At 33.1% G+C, this 16190-nt stretch overlaps 1 protein-coding gene across 5 annotated transcripts; it reads right to left on the reverse strand.

The window, feature by feature from the left end:
- Positions 1 to 440: 440 nt before the first annotated feature.
- Positions 441 to 14280, reverse strand: LOC112032199 (protein MICRORCHIDIA 6). Of its 5 annotated transcripts, none has more exons than XM_065766355.1 (21): positions 14155 to 14280; positions 12748 to 13098; positions 12068 to 12142; positions 11899 to 11933; positions 11549 to 11627; positions 11341 to 11430; positions 11184 to 11259; positions 10601 to 10679; positions 9680 to 9814; positions 8225 to 8323; positions 8039 to 8140; positions 7812 to 7958; positions 5617 to 5709; positions 5063 to 5114; positions 4860 to 4971; positions 4188 to 4273; positions 4013 to 4108; positions 3770 to 3882; positions 2146 to 2228; positions 1340 to 1382; positions 441 to 830 (listed from the first exon to the last, which is right to left on the reverse strand). In XM_065766355.1, exons 1-21 carry the CDS (start codon positions 14168 to 14170, stop codon positions 714 to 716), a joined length of 2079 nt encoding a protein of 692 aa, XP_065622427.1. In that variant the 5' UTR covers positions 14171 to 14280; the 3' UTR covers positions 441 to 713. The 5 variants fall into 5 exon arrangements, with proteins under 5 accessions (XP_065622427.1, XP_023920726.2, XP_065622426.1 ...); XM_024064958.2 differs by having other exon boundaries at positions 4013 to 4120; XM_065766354.1 differs by having other exon boundaries at positions 4188 to 4276.
- Between the last annotated feature and the right edge of the window lie 1910 nt (positions 14281 to 16190).

The raw sequence follows: 16190 nt of genomic DNA on the forward strand, positions 1-16190 counted from the left end.
CTTAGTTGTGAGTGGTAGCTATAGATGATAATATCTCCTCTTATTGAGCAATGAGGTTGAAATCTCAGAAGTGACTCCTTGTTTATTTGTTCCTACATGGATCAAATACAAAGATAAAAAATTACTGCTATATAGATTCTATGAACGACCATTCCTCTGTAAGCTCTCGACTCCAAACTTTACATGTTGCAGCTATGTCAACAATCTATGTGCCAAGAACCTCACTTTAAGGTGTGATCTGTTGTCATTATATTTCTTTTAATACTTGTTGCATTACATGTCTCACAGCGAAGATCTTAAGTTTTTATGGTATGTTATGTAGGGTGTTCATTATACAGCACCTAGTGTCAGGTTTTTAGACACCAGGGATAGTTTAGTTTAACTGCAAGTTCACCTTGGTGATTGAGGGTAGTTTGTTCCACCAATGAATATTTCCAATGAGCAATGAATACACCAATTCATATGCCCAATCGATGATAATGTATTTCCCAGGTGGCCATGAGAGACTACCACATAATGTACTTATAAGGAAAGAGAGGGAAAAAAAAAAAAATACTACCACGTGATTTGTTTCCTAAACTTTCTATTTCCCACGCTTATCATGCATCGGTTTCTTATAGCCAATTGTGTATTCATTGTGTATTCTACCTACTTTATACCCACCGACCTATATATGAACAAAAATTCTTGTTATGAAGATATATGAATTTTTTTTAATAAAATAACCCTTTAACATTTGCCCCTTCAACCATGTCAATCAATTTTGATTCAACCAAAATCTTTGTGTATTCTTGCTGTACACCCTTTAATTCACTTCTAAGCTGTTGCACCTGCATCAAAATATAAGGTCAGCTTTAAAAAAGAGACTAACAAGCAACAATCTTAACTAATTAAAGCAGATGTAAAACAATATTTGATTCTGTTTCCACAGCATTCTTCTCTTTTCTTCTTCTCCCTTTTACTTTTCTGGTTGTTAGTACGAACTGAATAATGAAATGAACAACTATTTACTTGGATATTTTCCCAGCTTTACAATTTGTGCCATTGGTTGAGACAATGATAGTGACATTTGTTGTTGAATGATTATCAGTAGGCTGTAGGCCCTCTGTCACATTGTTTTTCTTTATTTTCCTTTTCGAAGGGAACAAAACACAAGGTGTTCTTAACATGAAGTTGCCCATGTGGATGATACGATCAAGTTATTTATTTTCCTTCTTTTTTTTTTCTTTTTTTTTTTTTGAACAAACAATAGAGATCAAGCAATCTATTTTCAATGTGAAGTAGATGTTTCAAAATGATTAAATGAGCGGCTGAATGTAACACACATAGAGCTAAGTACCTTCTGGTAAAGTTCTTCCTCCCTTTTCTCCGATTCAAATAACCTGGAAAAACCAAGACGAGTGACAATTCCAAACAACGATATGTTTTAATGAAATTTCAAGTTCGTCAAACAGAAAAGTCCTCATAAAGCCAGGTATAGCTTATAAGAAATGTCTAGTGTATGTTTTCTATAAAAGTAATTATGTACTGCTAAAAAGTGAATTTCAAGCTATGACTGAATTCCATTAATTCAATATAATCATATGGGACTAGGAGTGCGGTGAGTTTATGTCAGGGAACAAATTTTTCAGCTTGAGTTCAGCCCATCATGTGCACCAGAAGTCAGAGATCAAAAGGAGTTTAGGATGGTCAAATTCAACAGCTCCAATTTTTTCCCCAAACAATTGAAAATATCAGCTAACAAAAAACTTGAACCACCAATTTTGTGTTTGGAAAGAAGCTTATGCAATATACATGTTAACAAAGATGTTTACTTGTTAATGTTTAGACTATGTGCCAGAACTCAAGACAAAGATAGCCCAAACAGGGACAAGTTCAATCTAGAGATGGCTAAGCAAGCCAAATGCCAGGCTTGCAACCCATGTTGGATATTTGTTTTTGAAGTTTTCGTTCCAGATTTATAATATTTATTATTTGTTAGAAATTCTTTAAGAAGGTTCAGGATCCATTTGGGTTCTCTCAAAGTAATAATGAATAGGTTAGGCAAAAGTTGGGTGGTGTTTTACTTAACCTAAATTCCTATAAATTTTATCTACAACCAGCTCAAAAAATAATCAGGATAAACTATAACTGCTAAGTACTCACCGTAAACGGAGCTTTTCATTTTCTCGAATTAGAGTGGCCATCTCCTGGGTAACTTGCGGTGGGTTCTCAATGCTATTTTCAGGCTACCAACACAACATGGAAAGGAGTGGTGATAAGAATCCCTCATTAGCAGTAAATGCTGACTATTAAAGGAAATTCTATATATGAGAAATAGAATTTGATGTAAAACAATTTTTTTTTTGGGGGGGGGGGGGGGGGGGTGGGTGGAGATCAGACAATAGATATTCATATTCACAAGAGAAGAATTACAATTTCCCATCCAACAAACAGAAACCACATTAGGCAAAAGAAAAAATGCATAAAAATTGAAATTTACTGACCAAACTATCCTTTGTCTAAACTATTTGGGGCCAACCGCATGATCTTGTTTTCATTGTTGGAAAAAGTGTCAAGTGCACTTAAGCGCATAGACCACTTGGAGCCTAAGCGCAAAGAGCAAGCGTACACTTGATATAATATATAATAACATCTGATAGAAATATACACAACATAAAATAAAATAAGATAATTAGATCAAAATGATAATATATTTTTCCTATTAGCTAAAATGGATGGTGCAATTGCACAAAGTGTGTAAGTTCAAATTTTACATAAGTTATTTCAATTTCTTAACATTTTATATAATAAATTTGAAAACAATTATTAAAAGGAATATGATAATAATCTAGTCATAGAAAGTTTAAGCATAACATTTTATGTAATTCTCTTGAGCTTCCTAAAAATACATTAATATGATAGCTATGATCAAGTGAAGTATATGGTTCAATAATTAATACCCAAAAGGCAAAAACCAAAAAGCATAGGAATAGTAAATTACCCATGTTCATCCCTTTTGATATGTAAACAAAAAATTGTTTGTGTATTACAACACCTAAGAACAGTTTTTGTATAATAAATTAATGTCCATGTCAATCCTTCAAGATGAAGCAATTAATTATAGTGATTCATATATTTATTTTTTTAGCCCAAAAAAAAAAAAAAAGTGCACCTAGGTGTGCTTTGTGTTTCTTCAAAAGCACCAGAAAAGTGTGCCTAAGGCATGCTTAATTAAATGAGCTTCCATGTGGCCAAGTGAAGCACTTAGACTTTGGCGCTTTGGTCTCTAAGCTTTTAATCTTTAAGCGTGCTTTTGATCATTTTGATATAACTGTAGTGCATAAAAACTCATATATATAGCTGCCATATACCGACTCAATTGGTCATGTTTCATCTCTTCTTAACCATTTTATTTTTCTTGAATCAATGGTGTGATGGCTAAAGAAGTGCTAAGTTAGCAACATGCAAACATTTATCCAATGAATTTTCCACATGGGCTGTACATGCAGACAAAAATGAACGCACCAAAACTGACAAAAATTCCACAGCATGATGCACTAAAAATATGTATTTGCAATTAATGTCAATTATTTTTTGATAACTGCAATTAATATCAATTAAAACATTTAAGTTCATGGACCTTGTTAATGATTTAGAGTATAGGTATTTTATAAGATGTGAAAGTTTAGGGATATTACAACCTGGATCAAGGGTACACATTTGATATTATGAAACTAGATGAATTTCATTAAGTTAAATTTTTTTAGACAAGGATCTCTCAGCAAACCTGAACTTCCTCGTTATGCCAGGTGTCAGTTGCATATGCCTCAGATTGCGTATGCCTTTTGGCATGTTCTAACTCCACTGGAAGATATAGCTCCTTCCTCTTTATGTTTGAATCTGCTTTCAATCAAATATGGACTTATCAGATACACAGCAAAAAGTGGCATTTCTTTGTACCAAGTAGCTGGTTTCATCAACGGAATTTAAGCATTCCTGTCTGTCAGTCACTGTCATTTAAAACATATACCTTGTTTGAACTTGGCTTGGCATGACACATCAGATTTTCTCTGTGCTGTGGCTGAGACGCGCACCGTTGTGGCTACAGGATCTTCTGACGATCCGTCTGCAGAAGAAGCTGCTCTTGGCCTATCAGTTAGAGGGAAATCATGATTCACTAACACAGAATGTTTTAGATAACTGACTTGTAGAAGGTGACTCCTGAGAAGGCAAAACTGCAGGGTGAATTTTCTTCCGTGGTTGATAACCAATCAGTTCACAGTGCAAATGCCTGCTAAGATATAACAGAAAATTGCCTCTAGTACATAGAAAGTCGATATATCAAATGCAGGGGTTTAACAACATTTAGCTGGTTGCTAACAATCTAGACATAGAGAGAAGACAAATAATGAAGTGATCTGTCAAGGCTCAGGTTAATTCATAATCTCACTAAGCGATTTTAAAACATTAAGTTTTATACCTCAAACAATATGAACCTGGAATGAATCCCATATTTACAAAGATCCATTCAACATATTCCTAGCCTACCCACAACCCACCCCACCGCCCCAAAAAGAAAAAAAAATCTGTCAACACTTCAAAGATTTTTTGACATTCTCCAACCTCCTTAATGTCTGTCAACAAGGTTACATTTGACTCTGCAATCTAGGTAATTGGATTTCAAAATATATCTCAACCTGCAGGTAACACTGTCATACTTGTTTAATTGTACTTGATGGGTATTTGATATCTGTTTGATTGTGCCATGTCTTATAACTTAAACTCAAAAAATTTGAGTTATTCTTCGTATCAAACCAGTTTCATAATATTATCATAAAAATTCCCTCAACACAAAAACCTTGGAACATGTAGCTCACCAGTACTCATGCGCCATTTGCCTTAAACGATCTTCAAGCCTTTGAAAGAGGGAAGTCTTCTCAAAATCTTGCTTATTGTGAGTAGGCTCAATAAAATTAGCTTCCAAAACACCTATCAGTTGCATTACATAAATCATCAAATATTCACCATGACTTAGCTAAATACACCTTGAAACAAAATAGTTGTAGTCAAAGGTTCTCACCTACAACCCCTCTCCCAACGTATTTTGTACATTTGACTGCAGGCCAAAATGGCTGCTCAAAGACAATTAAAAGTATGAACAAGAGAACTTAAGAATACTGATGCAAGGAGCTTTCTTTTACTACAAGTATGCAAAGCATGCAATCTTTGAACAACAAGTACATAAATCCCACTCTATGCCTTTTTTCACTATTTATTAAAAATAAATAAATAAATCCTTCCCACAACATTTCATGAAGACTTGTTCAAAATATTTATGTAACATATTATAGAATGACAACTATTGGCGTAGCCTTATGCAGAATAGTATGTTTAGCAACACTGCCTAACCAGATCAAATGATTTCCCAACAAAAGCAAGCAGCCATTTTGCCACATGCCAACACTTATAATAGATCATGATTACATTTCCCGAACTGGTAAGTCATCAAATATCACAAATTATGTACTAGAAACGTTATTATCAAGATATCTAAGGGAAGCCAATAATTTAAGGACTTAACAAGCTTGATTAAAGAAGTTTAAGTGTGTGACAATTCAATAGAAGAATCCTTACCAGTATAAGGCGGTTCCGATTGTAGATACTGAAACCATGAATATTTACCCCTGGAGCTTCCTTTAAAAACCCTATAGTAGTAAGAACTTGTACCTGAACAATGGAACCATCACTGATGGGGAAGCTACAAATGGCTAACAATAACCCATGCATGCATTAGTGAAGAACGAGGGGAGGGGGGGGGGGGGGGGGGGTGAATCTACTAGAAAAGCATTACTATGTACGCAACATGGACTGAGTCTAGACAATGAGCTCTAGCTCAAATGGTGCCTCCTCCCCTTGTAAAAACAGGGTGGAGGATGGATTCATGGGTTCAAGACTACAATTATAAAAAAAACTCCCCTTTATAACTACTGATTATTAAGGTAAAGCATTTCTACACCAAAACCCTGCCAATTGTTATGAATCATGATTTTACACGATTGCCAATTGCAATCATCTATATCTAATATATATATATATATATATATCTAAAAGCTGAAGCGTAGTATTTATTGTTATTACACTCCAGTTGAGTCACATCAGCGTCTTCGTCATTATTTTTTTTCTTTTCAATTCTCCTATAATTGTTTTTAACATTTATTTTTTTAATATTTACACTTCTCCAACCTTTCTCTCTCCCTTACCTTTTCATCTCCTCACTACTTCTTCAATTTTTCTCTCTCCCTTACATTTTCATCTCTCCACTACCCTTTATATTAACATCATTCTTCTTCTTTCCCTTCATCTTTCTTTATTTTTTACTCTTCTTATTCACACCTTCTTACTATAAATTTGTCACTATCTCTTCCATTCTATGCATAGTTTTCCCTCACAAAAAAATGTTCTCTCTCTCTCTCTCTCTCTCTCTCTCTCTCTCTCTCTCTCTCACATAATTTTTTGGTGGATTTTTTAATTTTTCTTGCATCTCTGCTTTAGGTTGATAATTTTTTATATTCTTTAAAACTCTACTTTTGGTTAATGCGATTTAGTTTTGTTTAAATTTTTTTTTTTCTTCTTCTTTGATTGTTAAATGTTATTCTATTACATTCTAATGAATTAAATATAGCATATAAAAATATGATATTATTCTATTACATAGCATGATTTTTTTATAATGCTCAATTTAGATGTTAAACTATGAGACTTTACTAATTTTTGTTTATTTTGAAATCCTTTGTGGTGGACAAAGTACTCTTAACAGTTGTTTTAGAAATACTCTATAATGCCATTTATTTAGAGAAAATCAAATATTAGCCAAACGAAAATAATCAGATAGGTGACAAATTTTAGCCTTTACAATTTTATTTTAATTATTATTATTATTTTATAACAATGCATGTATAGAGATTTAATTCATAAATTCTGCTAATAATTTTTTATTTGATAATATGTTTTGGGTGGACGAAATTACAATATCTACAAAGAAAATAACTTTAATGGATTATCAACAACAAATTTTTATCCTAATTGGTCCAATTAATCATTGTTAAGTTTTATTAATTTTTTTTAGTTATGTCTTTTAGTGTTTTGGATTGTAGGCAGAAAAAATAAGGTTTAAGAAAGTTTGTTTAAAACTAAAAGAATAATTTCTAAATTTTATATTCTTTTTAATGATTTACAAAATGTTATAAATAAATTTTATTAAAAAATGAATATTTTCGTTAACTTGCCTTCTGAATTTCTGAGAAAAATTGTATTATTTTCATTTTGAAACGACAAAATTTATATTTATGATTTATGATTGTTCCTATATTACATTTAGGATTGTTTTTATAATAAATAAAAATATGATTACAAAATACATTACTCATTATTAAATTAGTTTAAATTGTAAAAAATAATAATAATAAAACCACCATAAAAATAATTATCAGTTGCGCGGGTTCGTGGCTAGTTAACAATTATTCTGCAAGCGTTGGTTTTCCTAAACATAACATGGATAGTTTTCTAATAATAAGAAAAGAAAAATGTGCAATCCAAGCCCATTGACACTTTTCCTACCATGAATGAATCCTGTATTTAAACTTATGGCCCTTCATGCTGACATTTTCATTCTAGTTTGTCATTTATTAACATTCGATATCCATCAACTGTATATTTGCTTAAAACAAAACCAAACAGGCAGCTACTGTAAAACTGATATTGACAAAGCATCCGAATCGTAGGATGCAATTAGTGGCAGGTGGCAGGGACTTTAAATAGACAACACAAACCTCCTTACTTCCACAAAGTTGTGGCCTGTATATGATGAATTCAGGAAATTTTAGATCACTGGGAATACTCTGGTGCTCAACAACTTGTCCACGCAATATTATTCTAAAGCATGATGGTAGTCTCATATACAAGATGGACAAGTAAGCCTGTGGAGCATGATCAAGAACATGTTTTAGCGAGAAAAAATTGTCTAGCAAATCAACCTCAATGGAAATCATATACTTACACGGAGCGAATAGCGATATAGGTTAGCTATATGCTGATCACAAATTGGTTTGACATGGTCACCTGCCTGAAATAGTTTTGGGTCACCATTGATACGAATATCCTGCAACAATCATCTTATAAATAGCAAAACTATCAACTACGTTCAACAGTTTAGAAGGAAATAAAAGCAAGTGATGAAGCACACCTCGGTATCGGAATCAAAATCCAGTTCCAAATAACCCTCCTCATTTAACCAAAGATTGTACACAACAATTTTTGTTCCATGATGCCCTATATCATCAAACTGACCATTGGATTAATAAGACGATATACATATTAATGGAAGTATAGATCACACATGGGTGAAGATATGGATATACATAATGTTTATAAAGGCATGGAGAGAGAATTCAAAGACATCATCACGTCAAAAACTTTAAGACAAGTACCCACAAATCAAGCCAATGGCATCAAAAGTTGAATTAGTTCCATTGAACATTTTATGATTAGCAATGAAAGGTTCAAAATCCAACAGTGAATAAATTCCATGTATACTTTTACAAAGGACAACCACACAACCAATATTGTATATAAGTAAACGAGCATATACATTATTGTTATCATTTTGTGTAGAATCAAATAACCAATTGTTGATAAATCATTGTAAGGCAGCTACATAATTAGGAATCAGCAGCAACTGTAGGTGATGAATCAAGCATTTTAGAAGAGGGAGAGAGAAAGAGAGACTTGGAGCACAATTGCATGCTGCAATAATGGCTGTAGGAATAGTGATTAGCCATTAGGTAACATGAGAATGATTTTATTCTTTCTAATTAGTCAAGATGATTGTAAAGAACTATCCATATCACACTACTAACTTCATGTTCTCACATGTGTCAAATGTGATGGACGGATTCAAATTATTCAATTTAACAAAGAAGTCCAGATGGCACCATCAGTGCAATCTTGTCAATGTCAAATATGCAAAACCCCTTTTTGAAGAAGCTAAATTTTGGAAGAATGTTTTTTGACACTTGAAACAAATCTCACCGAGTTACAACACCAACTTGTGCTTGCAAATGTTGTGTCAAAAGTGATGCATGGATTCAATGACCAAAGAACCTCCAAATGCTCCTTTTAGGGCAATCTCATTGGTGTCAATTATGCAGAATGTTACCAGGCAAGTACATATTAATGCTATGTTTTTGACAAAGCTATATTTTTGGCAGAATGTTTCTTTTCTGTTGTTTACCTTTTTTGTTGGGAGGGGGGGGGGGGGAGGGGGGGGGGGGGGGGGGGGGTGTTGCTATTTTGCACCGCAGCTGATGTTGTCATGGTTGTCATCATTTTCTTTATTGTTACCTTCTCTTTTTCTTATTCTTTCTCTCTTTTGGAGATTAAGGGACTAAAAAGAATGGCAAAACATGCTATGCTTTTGAGGAAAATAAAATTTTGGCAGATCATCTATTTTTGGGAAGAGGGGGTGGTGCTATTTTTGCACAACATTCTTCTTGTTATTGCTGTTGTTATTTTAGTTTTGGCTAAGCAAGGGGCGAAAAATAATTAGAAAACATGATATGTTAGGAAGAAACAGCATGCAAGTTATAATTTGGAATACTGTTATATGAAGCATTCCATTCTGAAATGTCTGCAGGCTTACTTGCTTCAGCAGCTCCTCTTCGGTTGAATAAGGAGACCACTGCAACAGCATGGACAGATTAGAAGAAAAATATTCTTTACCACGAGAAATTACAGGACCAAATGTTCCAGATGATGAGTTGAACTCATAAGTCACCTGTAATAAATGAAAAACTTATTAGTGAGTTTAGAAGTACAACATTATTGGTAAGACTAAATAAAATTATGCATATGACAAAGGGCACATTAGACAGCCCTAAACCTGGAAAAAGAGAACCAAAGAAGTTACGAATAATTTCACAAGATTTTGAGTCAATAAATGATCCTAAAGTGGAGCCCACTTCATGATCCAACTAAAAAAAGATGCTGATAGGACATTGCAGTCTTTTATTTTTTTTGTCATGAAATAGTTTTTTTTTTTTGATAATTCAATTGTTACAACAAGTGGGGTAGAGAGGATTTGAAACTTGGATCTCCTTATAAAGGAGACAAGGCAATGTCAATGAACTACAATGCTCTTGACTTCTTTGGTCATGGAATAGTATGATGATTCCATGAGTTTGTTAACAAAGTAGTAGCCTAAGCCAAATCCCAATTCCTCTCTGCTTGCTATGTTTTAAGAAAAGCAATTTAAGACTCCAAAAAAAACACACACACTCTTTGCATGCTGTTGTTTAAAGAAAAGCAATTTAAAACTTCAAAAAAAAAAAAAAAAGTAGCAATTATATGCCTGGGTCCTTCTATAGTGATCTCCAAGGAGCGCTTCCCAATAATGTAATTCAGGGGACATTAGAGTCAGCCATATTTTTAATTATCACAGAGGACAGACAAAATAACATCTTTACCTGGCCATATTTTTAATGATACATTATGGATTGAAAATTACAGTCAGAGTAAACTTGCAATAGATGTAATTGAACAGCTGCTGTAAGGCCAAGCTCACCATTGGTACTACTATTCTGTCATAGCCCATTTGTGTCAAAAATGTATAAGAAAGTAGTCCAACACTTTGAGTTGATGACCTGAACATGGTCATACCACCAATGTGAGCACAACCAAGAAACAGTCAACTGTGCATATATCAAATATCCAAATATGAAAATGAGTGTAATCTTTATTTAATATGAAAGAGGTTGGACCTCACTTTCAAAATGATAATATCTCCAATTTTCAGGATTTGGAATAGAAATAACTCGATAAAGAGAATTGAAAATGAAAAATGAATGTAAGAACACAGAAGAATATAAAGTAACCATGGAACCTGTTGACAGCCTACTGGTTAAATCTTTAAGGGATTGTACCAGAGACAAGAAATTATAATCCCACCTTTATCAGGGCCTGGGGACTATCAAATAAGGGAGGAATACCCATCCCAGGCTCATTGTTACCTTTGTACTAATGAAAAGATGATAGATTAAATAACTTCAGATATGCTTGTGTCATTCTTAGGGTTGTATTTGAGTGAACATAGTAACTAACCAACTGGGAAAGTGAATTATATCGGTAATGTTCATAGAAAGTCATACCCCATTTTTAATTGTCGACTGAAGATAATAACATCAGCTCCAAGTCTCATAGAACTTGTCTTGAAGCCATTTCCATCTGAAAGTATGCAAGTGAACCAATAAATAAAGAAATAAGGGAAAACATGTGAAAGATAGAATGGAGAAATCCAACGCATACACTGTCCAATGGTAGATTTCGATTTCTTATCTGAAAATCCAAAGCTCATGCAATGACTCATAGTTTCTGGGTCTATTCCACCACCGTCATCTTTTCATTGTTAATCATCAAGTTTGAGAAGCAAAAAAATTAGATGGCAACCTTGTTAGTGTATGACACAAAAATAAAAAAAACTAGTAGATTCAAATTTCATTTAATGTACATGTACCTTGGATTAGCAAGGCTGGACTGGAATCCCGTGGATTTGAGATTTTGTTTATAAGGACAAAAGTAGCACCATTTGGTATCTAGCTCATACAAACAAAAACAATACAAATAGTGTATGAAACCCTTAATCAGAACCTAACTTTGACTAGAAACCATCATAAAAACACATATGTGAGAGAGAGGGAGAGGGAGGTGAGAAGGAAACAGGTCATCTGCAGTATTTTAATTCTAAATATTCCTTTTCTTTCTTCTTTTCCTTTAACTGGAATCTGGATAAGGTAACCTCACTGATAACATATGAATATTTCAAGACAAACTATAGTCGTTCAAATTATAACATAAAGGACCTACCTCATCAAATGCATTATCAATTAGCTCCGCAATGGCTATACCAAAAAAACAGAGATCACAAAAGTAGGTTAAACAGATTTAAAAGATTTAGGAAAAATAATGGGGTTGCTATAGTTGGAGATATGAACACAATGTAGTGCATCAAAGGAAACTTATAAATCAAACATACCACCAAATAGCCACTTATGTGAGGTTGCATTGGAGTGGAGAAAAAGAGGGTGTACATGCAAATGATTTTTCAAGTCTGCAACCAAAGCATAATATAAAATGCTCTCAATAAACAATCAAAATGATAATAATAGTGCAAACATGCATGTCAACGATTATATTTCTTAACACAAGACCAGCAGTTTTCTTTTCTTTTCTTTTCATTTTTTCCACTTTCACAGCCCACTTCATATGACTAGCATTCAATCTGACAATATCTTTGCTTTGGTCTCTAGTCTTATGATATCATCAAAGTCCATTTAGTAGGCGCCTATATGATACCCCAAATTGTGCGGATTTGATTGGATTATTTGAGCAAGTGTTGTGTGGGCATGTATTAGTCTCACATTCTGGGTTTACTAGGTAATTCTTGGGTTTAACAGTGATTATGAGGAACCATAATTGCAACTTGACTAGTCATTTTTGGGTTTGAGCACATATGTGGCTAGACCTTTTCCTTAGGTCGTTACAACCTCAGCACCTATGTATGTTTAGTTTATTCATACATCAATATTTCTAGATATAAAATCTATTTAAACAATGGATAGAATCCATGAAATACATGAATCAAAAACCAATGTAGAAAATAAAAGAGCAAAAATATGAGTAAGCAATGATAAAATAATGTTACAGCTTATTTACTTTGATTTGAGACTATCAAACCCTTCTCCTTCACTCTTTCATATTTCCCAGCTTTCCAGAATTGCCGGCAAATCGGCGCAGATGAAAGACTTGACTGATTGACAGCAGAGCTAACCATGATATTATTACCATAATTGATGCCAAAAGCACTTAAGCTTCTGTTCTCTTCAGATTCTTTTCGTTTAGAACCTCTTTTGTTCAGATGCTGAACCTCTTTTATTCTAAAATTTGGTGTAATCGAAGATGTCCCTACAACTGAACCCAGCTCCTTTTGACCATCATTGATATTTGATTCTCCCTTTTCATAATCACTACATAAATCTATGATGTCTGAATTGTTCATCTTGGTCACTACAGAGCAAAATACACAGGTAAACAAATAAAACCAAAGATCAGTAACAAATATTGAATCCAAAACATGCAAGGTGACAAAAATAAAAACTAGTAATTAATTAAAATATATTGCTTTTATAGAAGTGTATTCATGGAAACATTCTATATTGGCCCGGTTGTGAATGAAATCCTAACTCTTATAGACCAATTGCATTTGAGCTCACATTAATAAACCTGCTGAGTATTGATTGTGAAGATTCAATTCAAAGTTTTTTAATAGTGCAAACCAAAATAAGCTGAGGAAATCTATTAAGTTTCATTACTAAATCCATTTAACAAAAACATTCACAGAAAAATCCAAATAGACAGCATTAAGTATCACATCCAAAACTGAATTTCTTTAAGCTTTACTCATATGCTTTCTAGAGTTGAAACTTTGAAAAGACACTCAAGCCACCAATAACAAAGTTATATTACTGCTGATACTGAAAGTATATCCTTAAAATAAAATACAGGGCTTCCTTCAAATTTAATAAATGGGCATTTCATTAGGAACTAGTCTAGAACTTTTCTGATTAATACCATATCAATTCTTTCACAATGACCCAGCTAACCCAAATCATAAATTAATAAGACCATCCAATGTGGTTGTTTTGGCAGACAACTCAACCTCCATGACTTTTCTTTATACATTTGATTTTCCATGAGAGCAAGTCAATGTGAATCATGCAAACCACACTTCAAGTAACGCATGCCAACCTTAATGATAGCCACCAATTTAACAAACATCTATAACACCAACAACAATTGAAACCCATTGAAACCATTGATTTAGCAAATCTCTACAAGACCAAGGCAACCTTGTCACTCAACTGACACTTATTGATGTGCCCATGTTCAAATCCCCACTTTCCCAACAATCCAAAAAAAAAAAACCCATTGAAACCAGCTCAAATATACACACCCCATTAACAATCATGCATGAAACAAAGTGGTCAAAAATCAATGAAACTTTCATAACGTATAAATCACTAATCATACAAAAAGGTCACAAAGAAACAAGAAAAAACATACAGGCTCTTGTGCCCATCAATCACCCTTGATTCCCAAAGGACTCCCAACCTCACAAGTCACACCAAGCTACTACCACAGGGAAAAGCAAAAGCTGTGTGTAAAGTGTAATGGACAAAAATGAGTAATAGAAGAACTGACACTTTTTTTTTTTTTTAATTTTACGGTGGCTGTTCGTTCTGTTTTTTTACTGTGGTAAATGTTTGTTGGCAAATGGCAGCACTGTTTTTGTCCTTTGTTGGATGACTCGTACTCGCTAGTTATTGCTTGTTGCAAAAGCTACCTGAAAAATAATTGTTTGGGATCTAAGTTTCCGGATGGATTTTAATACTATTACATAAGTTAATTAATTGATGATTTGATGTCAACTATATATTCCATGTTACTTTTTTCCTTCTTCAGATCTCAATGGTATCTACTACGGCGCTTTTTCATTCTTATCTTTTACCTTAGCTTTTTTCAATTTCAAATAATTCTTTTACTCCACGTGGAAAAAAAAAAAAATATATATATATATATATATATCACAACATTTTTACAACAAATTCATAATAAATCTTAAATAACACAATATTTTCATTATACTTCCACAATAAATTTTAAGTGGCACAACATTTTCACAGTACTCATATATTTTCACAACAAATTTTAAGTGACAGGATTATTTTAGCTGTTATTAGTGGGAAAAATAATAATTACAATGGTACTGTTAAAATTAGAATCAATAACAATTTACCACGTAAAATTTATTGTGAAAATATTATGAAATATAAAACTTCTCAAAATATATATAGTAAATTTATTTAACAGATTTTATCATATTTTGTTAAGTTTAGACGATATGGTTGATGGATAAAAAATTTTATGACAGTGGTCCGCCTCGGCCGTCGGCATTGCTATTTCTAATCACTTATTTACTACTTCAATCAATTATGAAAAGATGGTTAACTATATGGTATTGCAATCATTACTCATCTAATAAATACAACCAGTTCCAATAGTCAAATATAAATGTTGAAAATTTCTAGGAAAAATGCCAGAACTATAATATTTAATTTACACAATTTTTGCTATAATTTGGTGAGTTGTGAATGGTGGATTAAAAATGATGTATCCATATGGGGTCCTCATTGGTAGGTCATTGTTCAAATTCTATACCAACAACCAATGTGGGTGAAAAAAAGTTGTAAGTCTATGTGAAAGTGACAGATAGCTAATTATAGTCTGCCATATAGGATAATTATGAAAATGTGTGTAAACTTAGTTGTGATTCTAGAATAACTCAAAAAGGTTGGGAGGGTATAATTAGTTGAGTAATGTGGCAATATTTTTCACAATAGTTAAGTTGACAAATTTATATTGGTTTCTTCTGCCAATAATTATGAAATTTATTTTGACTATATAGTTATTGGTGAGAATTAGGGGTCGAGAGTGGAAGGTTATGGAATCTTGTTAAGAAAAAAGAATAAGTCTAGTAGCACAACTTTTTTTACGACTTGTTGAGATAACACATTTCCACAATTTGCTGAAATAACACATTATAAGGGGGAGAAAATAAAAGTGATGTTAGTAATGAGTTTATGTGAAAGTGATTGCTCACCACTCAAAACTTCAAAAAAGCAATTTGTAATAAATAAATAAGCAAATTTAATAATAGAGATTGGATTGAGATCTAGTGTGCACAATGTACAATATCTTCCAAGAGTTTTGAGATTAAAATTTGGAAAGTTAGCTTTTAATCACATTCCTTTAATAATTTTGTCTAAATAAAAAGATGAAAAAGTTATTAAAAACAATGTGAGGGGAATGAAAGGAGTTGCATTTGTGCAATACCTTGAACAAGATCTCAGTCCAAAAGATACCAAAGACAGGTCTTAGCCTCTCTATCCAAGAATATCAGATTACTCCCCTGCACAGATGATGTTGAAGCTTTAGTAGTTGACAAAGCTATCCTCTTGGCTCATGATTGTGGTTTTTCTTCTATTATTCTCGAGGGGGATTCAGAAGTTGTTATCAAAGCTCTACAAAGCAATGAGAAC

This window comes from Quercus suber, unplaced genomic scaffold (genome assembly GCF_002906115.3).
Source record: "Quercus suber isolate HL8 unplaced genomic scaffold, Cork oak 2.0 scaffold_701, whole genome shotgun sequence".
NCBI classification, from domain to species: Eukaryota; Viridiplantae; Streptophyta; class Magnoliopsida; order Fagales; family Fagaceae; genus Quercus; species Quercus suber.

Bases quoted from the DNA above. Each gene is read 5' to 3' on its own strand.
- LOC112032199 (XM_065766353.1), bottom strand. The intron at 11,934-12,067 runs GTATGTTTGATT...TTTTTGGTATAG, and splicing joins ACATAAGTGGCTATTTGGTG to CCATTGCGGAGCTAATTGAT. The intron at 2,229-3,769 runs GTTTGCTGAGAG...TTGTGTTGGTAG, and splicing joins GGCATAACGAGGAAGTTCAG to CCTGAAAATAGCATTGAGAA.